At 44.8% G+C, this 20,428-nt stretch overlaps 1 protein-coding gene across 1 annotated transcript in view; it reads right to left on the minus strand.

Annotated features, from left to right (window-relative positions):
• Positions 1-738: 738 nt before the first annotated feature.
• The window catches only part of wdfy3 (WD repeat and FYVE domain containing 3), a 35,505-nt gene continuing 15,815 nt past the window's right edge, over positions 739-20,428 (minus strand). Inside the window, exons 20-64 of the mRNA XM_077714737.1 lie at positions 20,183-20,401; positions 19,931-20,112; positions 18,857-19,249; positions 17,971-18,082; positions 17,707-17,897; positions 16,944-17,096; positions 16,793-16,866; positions 16,560-16,721; positions 16,286-16,501; positions 15,200-15,417; positions 14,939-15,135; positions 14,101-14,235; positions 13,834-14,013; positions 12,875-13,108; positions 12,705-12,804; positions 12,151-12,311; positions 11,831-12,060; positions 11,617-11,726; positions 10,623-10,984; positions 10,474-10,551; positions 9,420-9,665; positions 9,166-9,334; positions 8,658-8,827; positions 8,091-8,239; positions 7,900-8,020; positions 7,735-7,820; positions 7,586-7,666; positions 7,451-7,505; positions 7,257-7,376; positions 7,065-7,182; positions 6,896-7,002; positions 6,671-6,824; positions 6,140-6,231; positions 5,847-6,059; positions 5,623-5,764; positions 4,964-5,118; positions 4,699-4,857; positions 4,453-4,632; positions 4,206-4,388; positions 3,550-3,643; positions 3,357-3,488; positions 3,040-3,264; positions 2,211-2,322; positions 1,942-2,139; positions 739-1,079 (exon numbers count right to left, since the gene is read on the minus strand). Coding sequence (XP_077570863.1) covers positions 959-1,079; positions 1,942-2,139; positions 2,211-2,322; positions 3,040-3,264; positions 3,357-3,488; positions 3,550-3,643; positions 4,206-4,388; positions 4,453-4,632; positions 4,699-4,857; positions 4,964-5,118; positions 5,623-5,764; positions 5,847-6,059; positions 6,140-6,231; positions 6,671-6,824; positions 6,896-7,002; positions 7,065-7,182; positions 7,257-7,376; positions 7,451-7,505; positions 7,586-7,666; positions 7,735-7,820; positions 7,900-8,020; positions 8,091-8,239; positions 8,658-8,827; positions 9,166-9,334; positions 9,420-9,665; positions 10,474-10,551; positions 10,623-10,984; positions 11,617-11,726; positions 11,831-12,060; positions 12,151-12,311; positions 12,705-12,804; positions 12,875-13,108; positions 13,834-14,013; positions 14,101-14,235; positions 14,939-15,135; positions 15,200-15,417; positions 16,286-16,501; positions 16,560-16,721; positions 16,793-16,866; positions 16,944-17,096; positions 17,707-17,897; positions 17,971-18,082; positions 18,857-19,249; positions 19,931-20,112; positions 20,183-20,401 — 7,289 coding nt within the window. The 3' untranslated portion in view covers positions 739-958. The remainder of the gene's footprint in view (positions 1,080-1,941; positions 2,140-2,210; positions 2,323-3,039; positions 3,265-3,356; positions 3,489-3,549; positions 3,644-4,205; positions 4,389-4,452; positions 4,633-4,698; positions 4,858-4,963; positions 5,119-5,622; positions 5,765-5,846; positions 6,060-6,139; positions 6,232-6,670; positions 6,825-6,895; positions 7,003-7,064; positions 7,183-7,256; positions 7,377-7,450; positions 7,506-7,585; positions 7,667-7,734; positions 7,821-7,899; positions 8,021-8,090; positions 8,240-8,657; positions 8,828-9,165; positions 9,335-9,419; positions 9,666-10,473; positions 10,552-10,622; positions 10,985-11,616; positions 11,727-11,830; positions 12,061-12,150; positions 12,312-12,704; positions 12,805-12,874; positions 13,109-13,833; positions 14,014-14,100; positions 14,236-14,938; positions 15,136-15,199; positions 15,418-16,285; positions 16,502-16,559; positions 16,722-16,792; positions 16,867-16,943; positions 17,097-17,706; positions 17,898-17,970; positions 18,083-18,856; positions 19,250-19,930; positions 20,113-20,182; positions 20,402-20,428) is intronic.

Here is a 20,428-nt window from a genome sequence, read left to right on the forward strand (position 1 = left end):
AGTTGATATGAAAGATATTCAGTTACTTTTCATTTTGGGATAATAAATTGGACATTTGACCTATAAATACCCCCAAAATCAACAGAAAGTGACCTATAAATTTCCGTCAATGGCACTTAAAGACTATAAAAAAAGTTAAACAATTTCTCATAACTGATAGTTCTTAACATATTTCCAAATGTGCAAAAAAACAACATTAAAATACAGTTTAACATTTGAATTAGTGCCACCTAGTGGTGTGGAGTAAAACGGAATGTCAGACTTTTTCTTCAATTAGGTTGAACCATCATTTTAGAAAAAAAAATACATTTTTTGGGGAGGATCTAAACAGCACTTGTTATTTTATAGATTTAAATTAATTTTCAGCTGCAACCAGGTTGAAACCACGCCCCCATCCACATAATTACCGGTATTTTAATGCGTTTACATTCCTGCTGTTTGCAATCCAAACAAAATCTGGATTATAATTAATATCCACAACCATAATGAGGATGACGATAATCACGGCTGTCAGCAAATTTCATCTTCATATTTAAAAAAAAAAATTAAACAAAAACTGACCCTTACATTTACAAGAAAAGTCCCTTTTTGATAGAAAATCCTGTACACAAACAAACTCAATCCTGACCCGACATTTAGGAATTAACATTATTTCCACAAATAAGATATGATATTTCAACATCAACAGTCTCTTTTTCTGGAAGCAGCGACTTCATTTAACCCCTCCCCCCCAAAAAATAAAAATAAAACACTGTTGCATAATGAGTGACATGATTGATGAGTGACATTCATATCTCTTTGCTATCCACCCGCTAGCCGCTATGTTACATTGGAACTTTTATTCTGAAGGTCCAATTTGCAAGTTAAAAAGGCTGTGCAAGTGTGTGTGTGTGTGCGTGTGTGTGTGTTTATGTACACTATGAACAAACACACCTGGGGGACGGACGGGATGGGTCGCTCAGCTTTTGTGTTCGTCGTTAGCCGTGCGTTCCAGTTGGAGGTTGCAGTAGCAGTTGTGGCAAACGCGAACCGGAGATGAGATCTTCAGACGCTTGATTTCTGACTGGAAGCGACTGCACCTGAAATTAAATGACAGCGCTGATTAGGACGGACGCAGGTGCCGTGCTGCGAAAGGTAACGGCCAACCGAGGCGCCTAGAAAACTCATTTTTCTTGGTATTTTGACTTAAATGTAAAGAAGCCTCGCTTTAAATGACGATGGTTACTGAATTGTATTTTTTTTCTTTCAAGAGTTTGACTGGAAAATTCAATATTTTCTCAATTATTGAAAATGGGAGTGGCCAATTTTGATAAAAGCTGAAAGAATGAATAGAAAGTGAGCCAAAAGTGCCCCCAAATCAACAGTTAGTAAGTTTAATTAGCAAGTTTTAACAGAAATTGCATTTTTTTTAATCAAACATACTGTCAACCCTCCCGCTAAAAATGGATTGGACGTCTGTGGACAGCTATGGCAGCCAAAAAGTTCATACGTCCCAAAAAAAAAATTTAAAAAATAAATTAAGGCTCGCAACTCGGGGGTACTGGGTTCAAATCCCAGTCCACCTGTGTGGAGTTAGCGTGTTCTCCTCAGGCCTGCATGGGTTTTCTGTGTGTACTCCAATCTCCTCCCACATCCCCAAAAAATGCATGCTAGGCTAATTGTATGCTAATTTGCCCCTAGCTATGAGTGAGGCTAATGTATGCTAAATTTCCGCTAGCTACAAGTGATTGGTTGTTTGTCTCCTGGTGCCCTGCGATTGGCTGGGTGTCCCCCACCTTTAGCCCAAAGTCGGCTGAGATAGGCTCCAGCACCCCCCGTAAAGCGGTCAGAAAATGAAAATAAAAAAAAAAATTAACACAAAGCCCTCAAAAAGTCATGTGATTGGATGGAGGACATCCCTAAAAGTACTACATTTGAAATGGCGGAATGGGCGGGACTTACTTCTGGCAAAAGAGTTGTCCGCAATTGCGGCAGTGATGGCGCCTCTCGGTGAGGGAGAATCGAACGGCGCAACCCGAGCAGCTGTCCACCACCTCGTCTTTCACCCAGTGGTCGGCGGCCGAGCGGCCGGGCTGCTCGCTGACCGACCAGCTGAACACGCGACCCCGCCCGTCGCCCACTAAGATCTTGCCGTGGTCTCTGGTAGGGGGAAGGAGGGAGGGCAAAGGTCAGCCGAGGCGGGGAAAGGTCACCGGACGGGAGGGACTCACTTGGAGATGGCCAGCGCGCTGATCTCGGCCGGGTGCGCGTTGTCCTTGCGGTCGAACGCCGTGTGCATGGTCAGTTTGCTGCGGAAGACCAGCTGGCGCTCCCACCGGTAGCCTGAAGGGGGACACGTTAGCGGTGAGCTCACGTTAGCATAAAAGAACTGGATTAAAAGCCCTGAATATTTCGTTTTTTTATACACCTAAAACAATGTTTATTTGAGATTTTTTAAAATATATTTTTAGATTTTACAAAATGATTTTTGAACTAAAAAGACAGAAAAAATGGATTAAAAAATGACAATGATTGATTTAAAAGGGGCAAAATGAGAAAATTTAATATACATCTATCCTCTTTTTAATTTGATCTTAAACAGAAAGATTTACTTTCTCGGGCCGCACAAAATGACGCGGCGGGCCAAATTTGGCCCCCGGGCCACCACTTTGACACCATTGCCATAAACTATCCCAGCTAAGTATGGGCAGGAAGCGGGTACATGCTGAATTTGTTGCCTACCTATAATGTTGACTACTTATTTATGACTGAAATATTATTGATTATTGATTTATTATTAATTTATCTGTTTTTTGTTGTTATTTGTGCACTTGTTGGTGAAGCTTAAAATCTCCTTATACTTGTATAATGACAATAAAAGCATTCAAATCAATTCAATTCAATTTCTACAGGAAATCCGGGCTCGAACCCTCGATCTCAGAACGTCAAGGCATACATGCTAACCACTCTACCACCGTGCCACCCTCAAAAATATGAATAAAACGGGACAAAGTCTCAAAATGATCTAGAAAATGGGATTTCCAGGCAAACGACCCCTACCTGCTCGGAGCTGGTTGAAGGGGCGTGGCTCGGCGGCGCTAGGGTGCGGTGGCGGCGGCTGAACGGCAGCGTTTCCGTGGGGGCGCGCCCCCTTGCGGCGAGCCTCCGAGTAGTTGACGAACACAAAGCCGTCCTTCTCGTCCACGCTCAGGCTGTCCGACCAGCGGCGGGAGTCGTCCGAGCCGCTGTCCATCGACCAGGAGGCGCCGGCTCGTGTCGATGGCCCTGAGGGAGGAGGCACAGATTGGACGCTACATTCCATCCTGACTTTACGTCCAAATGAGGGCCGGACATTTTTTAAAAAGGGGCGGAGTCACCTCTGGGTCTGCGTACGGCGCCCCCCGGCTGACTGGACGGTTCACGTGGTACTTTGTGCTCCCGTTCGTGACCGTTTGCCGCGACTTCTCCGTTTTCACCTTCTGATTCGCTGCTGTCCTCGTCGCCGCCCTCTGAAGAAAATGGCATTATTATTATTATTATTTTTTTTAATAAATCCTAATTTTGACTGACCAAGTTTATCATCTCCGCAGCAGTCAGGAACGTCGGGCTCTGCGGGTTCCGGGGCGGGGGTTTCTGGGACTTGGAGGAACTCCATTCTCCAGAACTGTAAAAGCAAAAGAGTGTTGACTTTTACGGAACTGCCTTGAACGCATCACAGCATCATAATAATCCCACTATTTTTTTGCAATTTATCGACCAAATAATTAATCATTGATAGTGAATCAGGACTAAATTCAAAATAAACTTTGCAATTATTTATCGCCTTTAACTATTTTTAGAAAATATATATTTTTTAATTTCATAAAAATGTGAAAATCTACACTGAAACTTGTAAGCAGAATCTACCTTTGCTACTTGGACTCAGTAGTGACGAAAAATAATAATAATTATAATTTGTCAATTATGAACAATGTTTTTTAATGCAAAATATCATTTCTTAATAATTTTCTCTCATTTTAGTGTGTTTCCTCACATCTTTTATGCAAAATTGGTAAACTTTGATCAATTTAAGAGGGTTTAGTTGGTAGTTGTGTGAGGACTGGAATAAATTGGAGAATTTACATATAAAGTACACTTCTACTTACGAAATTTTCAAGTTACAAAAAAAGTCACGGTACTCTTTCACCCGATTTTGTCATTGAAGCATAAGACCCTCCCTGACTCACCCTGACCACTCCGTCCGAGTGTCCCGTGACGATGACATTGTGCGTGTCCCACTCGTTCATCTCGGACACGCAGCAGCAGGCGATGCTCTGGCTCCGCCCCGTGAAGGTGTTGGCGCTGGCGATGGGGCTGCCGTTGATGCTCCACACGTGGATGTGGGTGCCGGCGCACGACACGATGTCGCCCTGGACACACACACACGTGGAATGCTCGTCACGAAGGTCACCGTGGGGTTAAACTCCGCCTCACCGTCAGTTCGTTGATGCAGAGCGCGCAAACGGGGGCGCGGTGTCCCCGCAACTGCGTGACGAAGGACAGCTTGTTGAGGTCCCACACGATGCAGGTCCTGTCCCGGGAGCCGCTCACCACGATGTGGTAGGCCGACGACGCCGTCAGGCAGGTGACGGCGTCCGTGTGGCCCAGTAGCGCCTGGGTAGGGGGTGGAGTTTCTCAACATGGCGTCCGGGCCAGGGGGAGTAGCTCACTCGTCCTTACCTGCTTGAGAGTTAGCGTCTTAGCTCGCTCTTTGGACGTCCCCGTCTCCCAGACGCAAATGGCCGTGCTAGTCCCGCCCGTGATGGTTAGTTTGGGGTTGGGGCAGATGGCGCACAAGATTTGGCCCCACTCGGATAAGCACTCGTATACCACCAATGCCTGGAAGAGGGGGGCGGGGCATAATGTTGAGGAATAGTTTTAGACCGAAGAGGAGACTATTGGAAAATTCCATATGGAGTTGTTCAGCGTAAAGGTAAGCACCGACCTTGTCCGACTCGTAATTGGCCAGGCGGCAGCTGAGGTCGGCGTAGCCCCACGCAAAGGTCTTGTTCCAAGTGGGAGGAGCCAGTACTTTGTTCTGTTCCACCGCCAGGATGCCTTTGTCGGTGCATACGATTTGGCCCACTGGTTCTTTCAGCTCTGCCATTGAAATACATTTTTAAAAAATCACTTTCTGTGGCAGTTATAGAGTTATAAGGTAAACTCATCCATAAGTATAATAGAAATTAAACGACATGTCTAGAGCAGTTTTTACAATATTTTCATAGTACAGTAATACCACTACCTACGAAATTAATTGGTTCTCGAACTTTTTTCGTAACTTGAACATTTCGTAAGTAGAAGTATACTTTATATGTAAATTCTATATTTGTTCTACTTATACCACGACAATAAAATAATTCAATTTCAATTGATGACAATGTTTTTATTTGCCGTAAACGTTAATTTACGCAAAATACAAATGTCTACAATGTATTTCTTTTACTTATTATAAATTTATAGACAATAATGTAAGCCCACCACTTGACTTTGTTTGTACTTTTTAATGTGGTTTTACCTAATTTCAATTTGACATTAATTATTACTAGACCAAAACAGCTGATGGCATCGTTAACACTGGTGTGTGTGTTTATGTGTGTGTACCTTTGACAGGAGCCAGCGAGGGCCGGAGGTTGTCCAGGTGATAAAAGAAGATCTTGTCGCCACTGGAGCTGGGCGGGACGTTAGCCGCGTCACCGTTAGCCTTGCTGCGCACCCGTTTGGGTGGGTGAGGCTTCTTAAACAACTGCAACACATTTGCCACGTTAGCATTAGTCGCGTTAGCCACAGTGAGGCTTTGGAGAAATTAGCCGCTAGCGAGCTAGCACCTGTTTGGGGATCTGGCCAAAGTTGTTGATGAATCCGATGGTGGCCGTCTCCTTGAGCGGGTCGTTGATGTTGTAGATGTCCACTTGGCCCTCGTAGAAGAGGTGGTGGAAAACGTTGACCGCCTCCACGGCGGGGGGGCCTTGCTGCTTGTAGCCGAAGATCAAATCGATCCACTCGTGGAGGTGCGCCGACACGTAATCGCACTCCAGCGCCTGGATTCAAAGACACGGTTAGGGGAAAAGCTCCCTTTTTAAGGGTTATACTTCCAAATCGGCGAACTGGGGATGCATACCTCTCGGTGCACCCGGATGAATTCCCGCGGGTCGCCCTTGGCCCACGGAGGGAGGATGACGTCGCCCAGTTTAGTCCCATTCTGCTTGGCGCCTGTTAGCATCAAAGACAACTCAGTTAGCATCAAAGACAACTCAGTTAGCGTCAAAGACACATCCCTTAGCATCAAAGACACAACCCTTAGCATCAAAGACACAACCCTTAGCATCAAAGACACAACCCTTAGCATCAAAGACACAACCCTTAGCATCAAAGCCACAACCCTTAGCATCAAAGACACATCCCTTAGCATCAAAGACACAACCCTTAGCATCAAAGACACAACCCTTAGCATCAAAGACACATCCCTTAGCATCAAAGACAACTTTGTTAGCATCAAAGACCCCTTTGTTAGCCTCAAAGACGCACACCCATTACTGTCAAAAACACCTTCATCAGTGTCAAAGACACATTTGTTAGCGTGAAAGACACATTTGTTAGCATCAAAGACACACCTCCGTTAGCATCAAAGACACCTTGGTTTGCGACTTACCCAGGTCAAAGTTGTTGGAGTTGAGAAGGAATTCGGGCAGGTAAAAAAACTCGGGGATGAGCTCCTTCACGTCGGCCATGTTGTGCTTGGCGGCGGACAGCCAGGCTTCACGTACGCTGTGGAACATCCTGTCGGCCAGGTCGAAATGGCCGCCCTGGACCGGAACGGGGGTAAAGCGTCATCACCCCGGTTTTCTTGCGCGTTGTTGGTCTTGCCTTTGCTCACCTGTAATCTCAGGAAAATCTGCGTGAAAGGCTCCATGCGCACCAGGTAGGAAGCCACGATCATGGCGGACGAGTAGTGGGTGCCGTAGTGGTAGGCGGGAGTTTCGCCTGTAGGAGAGATATGGTCCGTCAAATGCTCGCCGGGTGTTCTATGCACCCCGTTTTATTACCGTTTGGATCCTCCCAGTCTTTGTAACGTTTCTTGTACTGGGTCAAGCGGTCGTCCGTTTGGGCGCCCATGGGCTTGGCCAGGTTGCGGAAGGTCTTGGGGTTGTTCAGATCCAGCTCCTTGAAAACGGACAGGGCGAGATTCGAGATTCGGGACTCGAACTCGCGGCTACGGGTTTCCGGCTCGCATTCACCTCCGAGTCAAAGTCGGCCAGGATCCAGGGGAAGACCGGGTACTGCATTAAGTCGTTGTAGGAGCGTCCAGCTAAAGTGTTGAGGTGCATCAGGTACTGGAAGTTGCTGATCTCTCCTCGCTGGAAGAGTAAAAATCCATTGGAGCAGAGGATGAAGGGGCGGAGTTTAACGCTAAGAAGCGAAACGGACTCACCTCCCAGCGCTGAGTCACGGACTTCTCGCCGACTAATGTGCTGAGGAGCCCCGACCTGACAACGGCAAAAGAGTCATTGTCAGCCATTTTGTGTCGTCGTGAGCCGACACGGCGACCGAGACGGGACGGACGAACCCTTGCTCCACGCTGGTGTTGGGTCTCTGTCCCGAGACCGACTCGGAGCTGTCGGCCAGCGACGGCACCACCGCCAGGAACCTGGGACGGAAGTTAAATGATGTAAAATATTTAGCAAAAATTTCCATTAAAAACAGACAATTTCATACCTTTGGTAGACTTTGTTGCGTACGCCCTTCTGGAAGGCCAACAGGTAGTTCCTACCGTCGGCAGAAAAGACCTCCACCGCCATTGGCTGTGACGACACCGTGAAAAAGACGGCTGAGCGAATAGTCCTGTTTGGACCAAAGTCACCTGAAAAAAAGGGGTCTCACCTGCAGCAGGTATCTCCGTTTGTGAACCTCTTTGATGTCCTCGTAGGCGAAGATACTGCAGGTACGCTTGAGCTGACTTTGACCCTGGCGAGCTCCCCTGGGGATGATGGCTTCGTGCAAGCTGAAGTCGGATGGACGAGGGCGTTAGGGGACGAAAATGGCGACAAAGGGGGCCTTCCGAGGTCACGTACTTTGGCGGCAGCGTGTCGATGTCTCGGATCTCCCTGGAGACGGTCATGGTGTAGCCGTCGATGACGTAGAAGTGCTCCTTCCCGAAGAGCAGCAGACCCTCGCTGGTGTCCAGGCCTTGGACTCGGGCGCAGCGGTACATGTGCTGGATCTGAAGCAAACACAAGATAAAAAGAGTTAAGTTAAATTAAGTTAGGTCAAGTTAAGTCAGGTTAGGTTGGGTTAAATTGGGTTAAGTTAAGTTAATTTAGGTTAAGTTAGTTTAAGTTAGTTTAAGTTAGGTTAAGTTAGGTTAAGTTAATTTAGGTTAAGTTAGGTTAAGTTAATTTTGGTTAAGTTATTTTATGTTAAGTTGTTATGTTATGTTAAGTTATTTTATGTTAAGTTAAGTTAACCGGAGGAAGGCTTGGGAGAGGGCGGACATGATGGATTCAAGGGAACAGAATAATGTCTGGAGTTTTCTTGAATGCCGAGAGGTTGACAAAGAATGTGACCTCTGTGACCTCCTGACCCCAAAATGCAATGACCTCGAGAGACAAACACTGGAGTTTGATTGGACTCCCTCGTACCTTCTCCCCCTCCTCCAATAGTCTCAGCAAGGCAGTGTTGTCAGTGCGCTGCTGATGCTCCTCCTCCGAACCTCCCGAATCCAGGAGCTGATCCTGGATCTGATCCTGAGTGTCCTCATCGCCACCGTCTGCCGTGGATCGGGAGCGCTTCAACGGCGCCTTCACCAGACCTGGTGGAGGGGCAAAAAGGGATCTTTTTTTAACCCTAACTCACGACCAATCAGCCACGTGATGCGTTTAGGCACATCATGTAAAAACAATTATTCATACATCTAATGCTTTCAGCTTTAAAAAAATAAACTACTTTCCACATCTATCAGGATCCGACAGCTGTTTCTGACCCCCATAAAAAAATTCAACTCTCTACAATTCACGGTTTGGACAAACATAGCGAGGGAATCTTAACATACACACAAATCCACCCATAAATCAGGCTATATAAGGATTAAATAATAGAAAATATGCATGGATGAAGCCCAACCACCCCAAAAAATTGAAATCTTTTCACCTTTGACCCTGGCGATGGTGTCCTCCCCATGCTCGGGTTCGTGTCGGGCGGTCTCGCCCTCGCTGCTGTGCTCCACCGAATGTTGGTACATTCCGGGGTTGCCCGACAACAGGCGCATGTAGTACTCCTTGCTGTCAGCGCTGATAGCGCGGCGGTAGCGCACCGTTTTCTGCCCACGGAGACGAATGACAGAATTGACATATAAAGTACACCTCTACTTACGAAATTGTCAAATTCTGGAGGGCTTTTTGTACCTGCACGCCGCCGGTGTTGGTGGCGCTGGAGTTGTTTTCCGTCTCGGGGATGTAAGGGTAGTGGAGGTAGAACATGTCGTTGCGCACCATCTTTTTGCGCATGCGGCACGGGCCCTCCGTCATCTCCAGCACAAATTTGTCCAAGTGGGAGCCGATGGGGGGACCCCAAAGACCCCGCTCGCGGAGGAGCTCGTACTCGATGGACGCCCATTCCTCTGTCACGTATTTCAGGGCGTTCTGTTGACGCTGTCAAGGCACAAACAATAGAAATTACAGTAATCCCTCCATTATCGCTATTATTATTATTATTATTATTATTATTATTTTTAACGTTCATAAAAAATCTGAAAATACACGCTGAAATTTGTAAGCGGAAGCCAGAACTGGTCTCCATTAACCGTAATATTTGAGGGATTACTGTATAGTAAATATGCAAAAAAAGTTAATATATCCTAAATAAAGATTCTACTTTTACCTGAAAAAGACAAAAAAAAAACTTCATTCATTTAAATATTTAAAAAAGATGAAAATCAAGGATATTAGTTTTGAACTGTATTTGTATTGAATTGAATTCAGGAAAAATATTTTAATAAATTATTTTTGGAAAATTAAAGCAAGTTATCTTGCAGGGAAAAGTTGTAATAAGGAAGTGGCAATGAAGTACTTTTAAATATATTTTTATAATGTTCTTTTCTAATATTATATCCAGAACCATAAAGCTACAAAGATGACTTTTGTATTTATTCCATTAAAAACTAATGATGGCCTATAAGAAATAAATTGGGGTTTTCTTAAACAAAAAAAACATAAAAGTATATTTAACTAAAAAAAAAGAGGAAAAAAATGTATATTCCCATTGCTGTTATCTTTTAAAAAATCACCCCATTAACATTTCACATTGCATTTTGGCTAGCTAGTCCGTCAAATTCCAATTTGGCATTTTTGGGCTGTTTAAGCGATATTGAACAAACCCCGCCTCCCAAGAGGTGAGCTAAATTTGGTGACCTCCCATGTCCAAAACCTCTCTAAAAATGGTGGGATCAATATTAGGTACCTCTTGGTGTTCTTTGTACTGCATGGCCACCAGGTCTCTGACCACGGCGATGTGGGTGAACATCCACTGGAAGGCTTCCTGCGTTTATACCCCGAAAAAAAAAAGGTCAAAAAAGGACTGCGGCTCAATTCGGGGAATTTGCAACCGACCTGTGCGGATAGGCTGTTCTTGCTCAGGCTGTTCTCCTTCTTGTGGCGCCGCACGCCCGTCAGCTTGGACAGCCCGAAGCCGCTGCTGACCCGCGACAGCTTGGACTGGCCGGCGGCGGCGGCCGCGGCGGCGGCGGGGGCGGCGGCCTCGCCTCGGCTGATGCACTTCTTCTCGTGGAGCAAGTGGTTGTGCCAACTCTTGAGGGCGGGCTCCTCCAAGGCGGGGCGGGCGGTGGCCACGTCCACGTGTCCGCGGTCGTTGCATGGCAGCGCCACCTTAAAGATGTCCTCCAGCATCTGACGCTTGCTGTGCATCAACTCCGTCCACACCCGGTTCACCGCCTTCAGGAGGAGCTGCCGACCTGCATGCACCACAGACAAGACAGATCGCATTGTTTCTTCATCTTATTTTAGGTTCTTTTATCTTACCTTATCTGGTCTCATTTTATCTTAGATTAGATTACTTCAGATCAGATTAGATTGTTTTATTTTACTTTACTTTAGTTTATCTTATCTTATTTTATCTGATCTGGTCTCATTTTAACTTAGATTAGATTACTTTAGATCAGATTGTTTTATTTTACTTTATCTTACCTTATTTTATCTTATTTTATCTGATCTGGTCTCATTTTATCTTAGATTAGATTAATTTATATCAGATTAGATTGTTTTATTTTACTTTAGTTTATCTTATCTTATTTTATCTGATCTGGTCTCATTTTATCTTAGATTAGATTACTTCAGATCAGATTAAATTGTTTTATTTTACTTCAGTTTAGTTTACCTTATCTTATATTTGTTTATTTTCACTTAGATTAGATTACCTTAGATCAGATCAGATTGTTTTCTTTTCTTATAGTTTATCTTATCTTAGTTTGTTTTATCTTAGATTAGATTACTTTAAATAATATTAAATTGTTTTATTTTTTAATTTTATTTTATATCAAATCGGATCAGTGACCAGAGGGAAATAGTGGGTGGGGCTCTGTCTGACCTTCGCCGACGTCGTGGTTGTTCCCGGCGTCGTGCTGGTTTTCCGGCGACATCATGACGTGCCACGTGGTCATGCGGGCCTCTGCCTCCAGACCAAAGCCCTCCACACTGCTGCTGATTGGCATTTTAGAACAAAGGTGACTTGTTTAAAACGGGTTCTTTAAAAAAAAAAAAAAAAAAAAAAAAGATTTTCCCAATGAATGTGATGTCCTCACCTTCCAGCGTGTAGACAGATGAAACAGTGAGCAAGGCAAGCCACAAAGTCCTGGTCGTGGTTGCCAGGTCCCAGCACCAAGTTGCGGTTGACGGTGAGGACCCGCAGAGCGTCCAACAGCGCCACCTGCTGAGCCACCGTCTTGTGTGGCCGGCACAGCTGGTACAGCACCGTGCGGTTTAGGCAGTGGTACACGGCGTCCAGGGACAGACCTTGAGAACGCCGCTTGGACTGAAGTCCCAGAGACAAAGACAACAACATTTGGCAGCCATACTTGGTAGTGTCAAGGTATTCGGCACAAAATGGACGCCCGGAACCCACCTGTCCAATTAGCTGCACAATAAAGTCCACCACCAGCTTGGAGTCCTTGTTGAACATGCCTTGCCAAAGCTTGTCCACCACACGCTGAGTAAAGTAGAAGACGTTGTGGACCAGAATCTGGTAGCTGCCGCCGCTACTGAGTGGCAGGGATGAGTCTTCCCCTGAAAAAATCGGGAATGGAAAAAAATGGAAGTTAATTATGATTAAATCATGGCATTTTAGTTGACTCAGTTAATGACTCTTTTCAATAGAGTCGTTCGTTCAGTGGGAAATTGTTGAAATTCACAATGCATTTTTCTACCCAAATATCGATAGTTTTCATTAATTTGTTCATCTTCTGAAGTGCTTATCCTCACAAGGGTTATGGCTAACGACAGACATCAGGAAGGGGTACTTCCCGAATTGGCGACCAGTCAATCCCAGGCTTCAAGGAAACAACAACAACAAATGACTCCAAGCTAGGGTCAATTTAGCTTACAGTTAACCTAGCATTCATGTTTTTGAAATGTGGGAGGAAAGCAGAATACCCGGTCGGATTCGAACGCGCGTCTCACCTAGCAAAACGTCGGCCGCCAGAAGGTGCTCCATGACGCCGTCCAAGATGTTGGACTGGAACTCCTTCTGCTGAGTCCTGGTGGAACGTTCCGGAGATGCCTTCAGACAGAGACAACGTTTATTGACTGAGCGAGCCGGTTGATTGGACGGTAGCGGCGTTGGCTCTCACCTCCAGCAGGAGGTCGACGACGGGCGTCTGTTTGGCGGCCGGCGTGACGCACATGTTGTCCAGGATGAGCGCCCTCATAAAGTCAAAGACGTACTTCTTGGCCGGGTGGTTGGTGAGCGACGTCTTGGAGCCCACGTTGCAGTACTCCGATTGGCTGCGGTTCATGCCCGAGTCCGACGCAAAGGCCTTCAGCTCCTCGATGGGGGAGCCCGCTTCGTCGTCCAGGTCGCTCACCTGCCCGAGAGGAGAAGCGGCCAATCACATCGTACCTCTACTTAAGAATGCCTCTAGGTACGAAATTTTTAGGTTATACATTTTTGGATATGCAAATGAGTGACTGGAGAGATAGGAAAAATATCCAAGTTAGGAAATCCTTCCAAAAAGTAATTGCATTTTCTTATCAGTCATTTTATTTTGAAAATATTGTCAGTCACGGAAGGAACTATTTTAGCGGCGCAAGGCACATTTTCCTATGCTTTATTTATTTTTCAAGACATTTATAAATAATTTTCTTATAATTTTCTCTCATTTCTGTCTGTTTCCTCACATCTTTCATACCAAATTGGGACAAAATGGACCAATTTTAAAGGGTTTAGTTGGTATTTTTGTGAGGACCGTGGAACCAATTAGAGAATTTATATATAAAGTACACTTCTACTTACAAAATAACCAACTAATTTTGCGAGTAAAGGGCACATTTTCATATGCTTTATCTATTCTAAGGCATAAATAAATATAATTATATATAATTTTCTCTTATTTTTGTGTGTTTCTTCATCTTTCATACAAATTGGGACAAAATTGACCCATTTGAAAGGGTTTAGTTGATAATTGTGTGAAGACTGGAACCAATTAAAGTATTTACATATAAAGTACACTTCTACTTACAACATTTTCAAGTTGGCAAACCTCAACTTTTGTCCTTAGCGAAAATGTTAGCATTTAGGTCTATATTTTACCATCTCGGAGTAAGGTCTCATGTTGAAGGGGAAGACGGAAGCGGCCAGGGCGCACAGGAAATCCGGACTGTGCCACATGGGGGCCAAATCGGGTACGTTGTGGTACAGGTAGCGGAAAAACTGCATCAGGGTCACCGGGTAGTCACGCAGCCATGAGCCCTCCTCCTCCGACTGCCACGGCTAACGGAAAATTAAATAAAAAACATCCGTCAATTCACTTGGGTGACCCAACGTGGCATTTTTAATTTAATTGTATTGTTTTGGTACCAAATTAAGCATGCTACGTAGCATAGCGAGTAGAAGGAAGGCGGCCTCGGTGCACACGTTGTGGACGGATCCCACCACGGTGGCGCTAGACGCCGGCACCCCGAAGATAAACGTCCACATGGAGTCCAGGTCGAACTGCGGCGGAAAGGGTGATAAGAAAAACATCTCAATTTGGGAAGATTTTTTGATTCTCGTGTGGAGCAGAATGTCCAAAGTTGAAAAAGTCACATGACTAACAATTACATTTTGGTTAAAAAAATACAAATTATTTATAAAAAAAAGCCACTATTAGACATAAACATAGCAAAATGAGATTTTTTTTTGTTTAGTTTCAGTTTTCAGGATAGAAATTGAATTATCCACTCGATGCATAATCCGGACTATAAGTCGCACATTTTTACATTGTTTGGCTAACCTTGCAACTCATTTTCAAGTGAAATGTATCTGTTTGTTTCTTCTCTATTCCCAGTAACAGCCTTTTTATGTTGTTTTTTTTCCGGTCATAGTTATCAGGAAAATGGTTAGGTTAAGACATGTCTACTTAGTCCATTGTTTTCCATTGAAAAACTGTAATTTTAACATGTTTTTACTTGATTTCTGATCAAATAAAAAAATGTTCCTCATAAAAATACAACTAAATATTTCTGCTTCACTTTGTATTATTTTGCCAATGCGACTTATCATCAGAAAAATACTTAAAAGGATATCAGTGGCTGTCAATTGACCACAAAACTTGTATTTGACCTTTTGACCTCAATTTGGGTTCAACTTTGGACATTCAGTAAAAAAAAATATTGGTGAAATGAAGAAGTAACGTAAGAAAGTTTTCGGTACTGACATGTACCTGCAGGCTGTCCGGCAGCTCGGTCACGGGCTGCTGCAGGAATAGCGCCATCAAGAGGAAGTAGAGTTCGGGGACGTTGGTGTGCTTGGGCAGAAGCGTCTGGAGGACGGGAAAACCGGGGAAGTGGCAGGCGTCCCGGTTGATTTCCCGCACGGTGGAGCGACCGCTGGCGTTGCGGCCCACGTTGAAGCCTGTAAACATGTCCGCCGTTGAGTCCCTCTGCTGGAGAGTCGGAGTATGACTACGGACACTCACCCAGGACGGTGCCGATCTTGTTGGTGAGCACCGAGTCGGTGTGGTCCAACCAGCCGCCGCCACAGGCGCCCTCTTTAAAGCGGTGTAGGACGGCCGGGTTGGACAGGAGCACGGTGAGGATCCAAAGGGCCGCCGCCACCGTGCTGGAGTGGAGGTGCTCCTCCATGAACATCAGGAGCCAATCCAGGCCCAGGGTTCGAACCAGGTCCTCGCAAGCCCTAAAAGAGTTTGAAATTGTTCTCTTAAAAGACACGATAAATTCATCAAGACATAAATTACATTTGTGGAATATTGGACCCCCTCCTCCTATGGAAGGGGGAGCAGAGCCAACAAGAGACAGCGTCCATTTGGGAAAGCGGCCTGCCATTTCACCACTCCTGACAGCCAATGGAGTCTAAAACTATTCCGTGCTTGAAGATTATTTGGCTGTTGAGGATTAGCCCTAACAATATATTTTTTTAAATTGAATGTTTTATATTTAAAAATAATTGTAGTGTTATGGTGAATAATATGGCGACTTATAGTTTGGATAATGCATTGCATGGAAAATTCTATTTCTGTCCAAAAAATATATACATATATTTTGTTTAAATGTATAGATCAGATCTGGGCATACTACGGCTCGCGGGCCACATATGGCCCGTTTGGCTTTTTAAATCTGGCCCGCCGACGTTGTCCAAATAATGTTTTTTTTTAATTTAATTAAATTTTATTATTATTATTTATTATTTTTTCCCCCTAGATGGCGCCGTCACGTGGAAGCCAGTGGCAGTATCTCTGTTCACTCTTCTTTGTTTTTGGTGTTTTACAGCCACTATTTTTTTTAAATGACATTTTAATATTTCTTAATACATTCCTCTTTACTTTGTACTTTATAATTTTTACTTGAATGATGAGTGATGAGTATGTTAATACTTGATACTCCTTTTTTTCTGTTTATGTTTCATATGTACTGTTAACGGATGCACTTTTTTATATGTATCCTATCTTCTGTTCTGACCCCGCCCATCTGTAACATTTTTCAAGTCAATATGGCCCCCAGGTCCAAAAGTTTGCCCACCCCTGGGTATAGATTAAGCGTCTTACTGCGAGTTGATGGCCGTCTTGTCCTTGGTGACAAAGAGAAGCTTAAGCAGGTTGTCCAGCAACCTATTTCGAAGCAGGATCAGGTTAGCCGACAGCAGGCCGCCAAAGTCGTCCTCGTTGCTAGCGTCCGCTTTCTCCTCGTTGTGGGCCTCCATCACCACAAACTTCTCGCATACGGCGAACGTGGGCAGCGTGGACGACAAAAATTGACCAAACCTGCCAACAAAAGACATTTTAGGGTCCTGAAAACGAGCCAAGATGGCGGGCATCATACCTGAGAAGGTCGTGAGTGTTGGGGAAACCCTGTAGGAGGAGGCTGAGGACGTTCCCAATGGCCGCCACGGTGGGTTGCGATAGCGAAGTGTCCCTCAGGGTGAGAAGCAACCTGGGAACCAACTGGAACTCGCGTAGGAGACGAGCGTTCTTGGCCGCCTCGCTGCCGGGTTCAAAGGTCAGAAGCGAAAATGGCGGAGTGGAAAAAACAAGAAAAACCATGAGAAGACTCACCTGGACTCTGTCAGAAGCTCGATAAAATGCTCAAAGAGAGACAAGTGGAGTTCGTAAGGTGCGTGAAGCCAAACCTGGGGAAAGAAGAAGAATTAGGGGGGTGCTTGAGCTTTTCTTCTCATAATTTCATATTCATATTTCTCATAGAAACCTCAAAATCGCAGAGGAGGTCCTGGAAAGCCGTGGAGTTGGGAATGATGGAGGTCTCGTGACCGCTGTCCACCGTGCCCACCAACGAGAAGGTCAGGTGGAGGATGTGGCTGTTGAGGAGAGAGCGCTTCTTCTTCAGCAGCATCGCCAACAGCTAAGCAAAATGAGATTAGCGTTAGCGTGTTAGCCATTCGTCGTTTCCGTAGTTATTTGATGAAGATAAAGAAGGATTGGATTTCAATTTTGCATTCATTGACAGTGGCACTTTTTGTGTTTTTTTAGTTCAAAAAACATTGTGTAAAATCTAAAAATTAATATTTAAAAATATTTTCTGTTTTTCACTATAATATTGAACATAATTAAGAAATACTGTGTCTTTTTTAAATGAAAAACTAATGATTAAAAGACGTTTTTTCCCGCACTAAGAAATAAAAAGCTCAAATAAACATTGTTTTAGATTTTTGAAAAAAAAATACTGAATATTTAGGGCTTTTAATCCAGTTCTTTTAAACTGATTTATATTATATGAAATTGTTTTGTTTGGCTGATTGGGAGCCAAGATCCAAAATGGCGGCGCACGCGTGGGTTCAGTGGCTCTTTGCTCCCCAGTTTGGTGTTTTGTCTTCCTTCTTATCATTATTTATATGCCTTATTTATGTTTTGTTTACTGGGAAAACACACTTTTTGGGTTATACGCAGCTGTGTATGATGACAACAAAGTCTTTTGATTTGAATTATGCTAATGTTGTGTATTTTTGATGCACCTGGTATCCCTTGATGCGCTCCATCTCTTTGCTAGCCAACGGGTTGCTCTTGACCACGCAGACCAGCGCCTTGACGGCGGCATAAAGTCCCTCCACGTCCGACGCCATGGCGACCAGACCCAAAATGGCCGCCGCCCCGCCGACGTACTGCAGGTTGGTGGCCACCGGCTTGGGCGAGAATGCGCGTACGCCTGGCGAGGACAAAAAAAACACGATGTTAGCGTAAGAAGGCCCAGGTCGGTCGACTCGGTGGCTTTTTTTTACCCAAGTAGCCGATGACGGCGGCACCGATGGTGCGGGCCGGTCCGTTGAGGTGGCCGGCCGCGTTGTGGATCAGCTTGACGGGCGTGGCGTTTTCGTGGGAGGACACGGCCAGCTGCGCAAAGGGGAGGGGCAAACAGGAAAGACATTCAATATTTCCTGGATTCTTTATTTCTTTTTATTATAATTAAAAGAGCCAGGAGAATTTTAAATATTATATTTAATTTTATATTTGTGTCAGTAAATGAAAGTGGGAAAAATACCTCTACTTACAAATGCCTTTAGATATGAAATTTTCAGGTTACGATTTTTTTATATGCAAAAGAATGACTCGAGATATGGTAGAATGTGCCCTATTCGCCACCTGGCGGACATGTGAGGGTATTACATCTCCCATTATAACGGAGGGAACTATTTCCGAGGCACAGGGCACATTTTCATTTTGTTTTAATTATTTTAAGACATTAATAAATAATTTATTCATAATTTTCTCTCATTTTTGTGTTTCCCACATTTTTTTCATGCAAAATTAGGACAATTTGACCCATTTTAAAGGTTTTAGTTGGTAGTTTTGTGAGGACCATGGAACAAATTGAAGAATTTACATATAAAGTACACCTCTACTTACAAAATGTTCAAGTTATGAAAAAAAAATCAAATTAAACCAATTAGTTTCCTAAATAGAAGTATGACTGTCTTAAAAAATAATATTTTTTAGTAAAAAAGACAAAATATTATATACAGGCTATTTTATGAATCTTTTTCCAAAAACAAAGGAACAATTAAATATTCTCAATGCATCCAATGTTATCATAATACATGAAGTCAACACACTTTTGCAGGCGGCTAGCAGGAGAAGCTAACAACATTAGCCTTATTCCAATCTGACCTGTTTGGCGATGGCCTTGCTGTCCAACTTGTTGTAGACCTTCCTGATCTTAGCCACGGTGAGCGTGGACACGGAGACGGCGAAGAGGCTGAAGGACACCTTCTCCTCGGGCACCAACGCCACGGGGGCGGCGGGCGCCGCCTCCGCCTTGGATTCCTTGCATGGCAGGTAGACAGCCTGCAGGCTGCCCACGTTGGTGGGGCCCAACTCGAAGATGGCGGCCACGCTGGCGGCGGGGAGCGCCTCCTCCAGGAAGTGGCACGGCCCCAGGCGCCACACCAGCGCCGACACTTGGCGCTGGGCCGGCGGCGTGCCCACGTAGCCGTACACCGTGCTGGCCACCGGCGGGTTGGCCGAGCCGGAGCCGCCCGGGACGCTGTGGACGTAGTGGAGCTGAAACGATAGCGACCAATCAGTTCAATTTGGGGGATGGACGGCGTCCTGTCGATTTCACGTGGGCCGGACCATTTTAGATATAATATTTATATATATTTTTTATAAATGCATTAAAAGAACTGGATTAAAATCCCTGAAGATTCATTTTTATATAGATCTGAAACAATGTTTGTTTTAGCTTTTTTAAAGATATTTTTAGATTTGACAAAATTATTTTTGAACTAAAAACACAAAAAAATGGATTAAAAAATGATAATTATTGATTTAAAAGGGGGAAATCAGGAAATGTAATATACATCTATACTCTTCATTTTAATTTGATCCTAAAATAGAAAGTTGGCACTCATCATTGACTTTCCCGGGCCGCACAAAATGATGTGGTGGGCCAGATTTGGCCCCTGGGCCGCCACTTTGACACCAATTGCCACAGAACAACTTTTGTATGGGAAATTATTTAGATTTGAAATTACGTTTTTGTAAAATTTTGTGAATCTGGGTGGTCTTTGTCACTAGCAGAAAACTGCTAACACGCTAACGTGCTTTAAGCATGATACAGGCACTCAGTCATAAATATTGCATTTCTATGTTTTTTTTTTAATAAGTGGAATTGCAATCATTAATAATTATTGGCATTTGTACCAGGTTGACAGATAGGCATTTTTCTGGTTTGGTACATACCTTAACGGTGTTGAGCATCTGTCCGTCCAGGTAGAGTGTGGCCATACTGTTCTTCAGCATGCCCTTGCTCATCACCAACACCAGGTGGTGCCACTGTCCCTCCACGATCAGCTCGCCGCAGCGGAAACGAGCGCAGCAGGGCAGGATTTCGTAGAAGGACGCTTCTTCGCTGGACTCGTCGGCTGCCCGATGGAAAGCAGACGTCAAAAAAAAGGTTGCGAACGCCACCGTCAAAGTAGGCGGAGCTCTTACAGTAGGTCTGCAGCAGCTCCTCCTTGGTGGACACGGTGAGCGAGCGGTCTTTGGCCGACAGCACCACGGCCAAACACACGTAGTGTTGCTCCGAGGACGTGGCCCGCCGCGCCACCGTCAGTAGACGCACCGGGTGGTTGTGCGGCGCCGCCCCGAAGCGCTCCACGCAGAACCAGGTGGAGTAGCTGAGGCCCGAGGGCGGGGGAAACAGACGCTCTCCTGGAAGGAGGAACACGGCGAAGGCAT

Source organism: Stigmatopora nigra, chromosome 4, assembly GCF_051989575.1.
Source record: "Stigmatopora nigra isolate UIUO_SnigA chromosome 4, RoL_Snig_1.1, whole genome shotgun sequence".
Lineage (NCBI taxonomy): Eukaryota > Metazoa > Chordata > Actinopteri > Syngnathiformes > Syngnathidae > Stigmatopora > Stigmatopora nigra.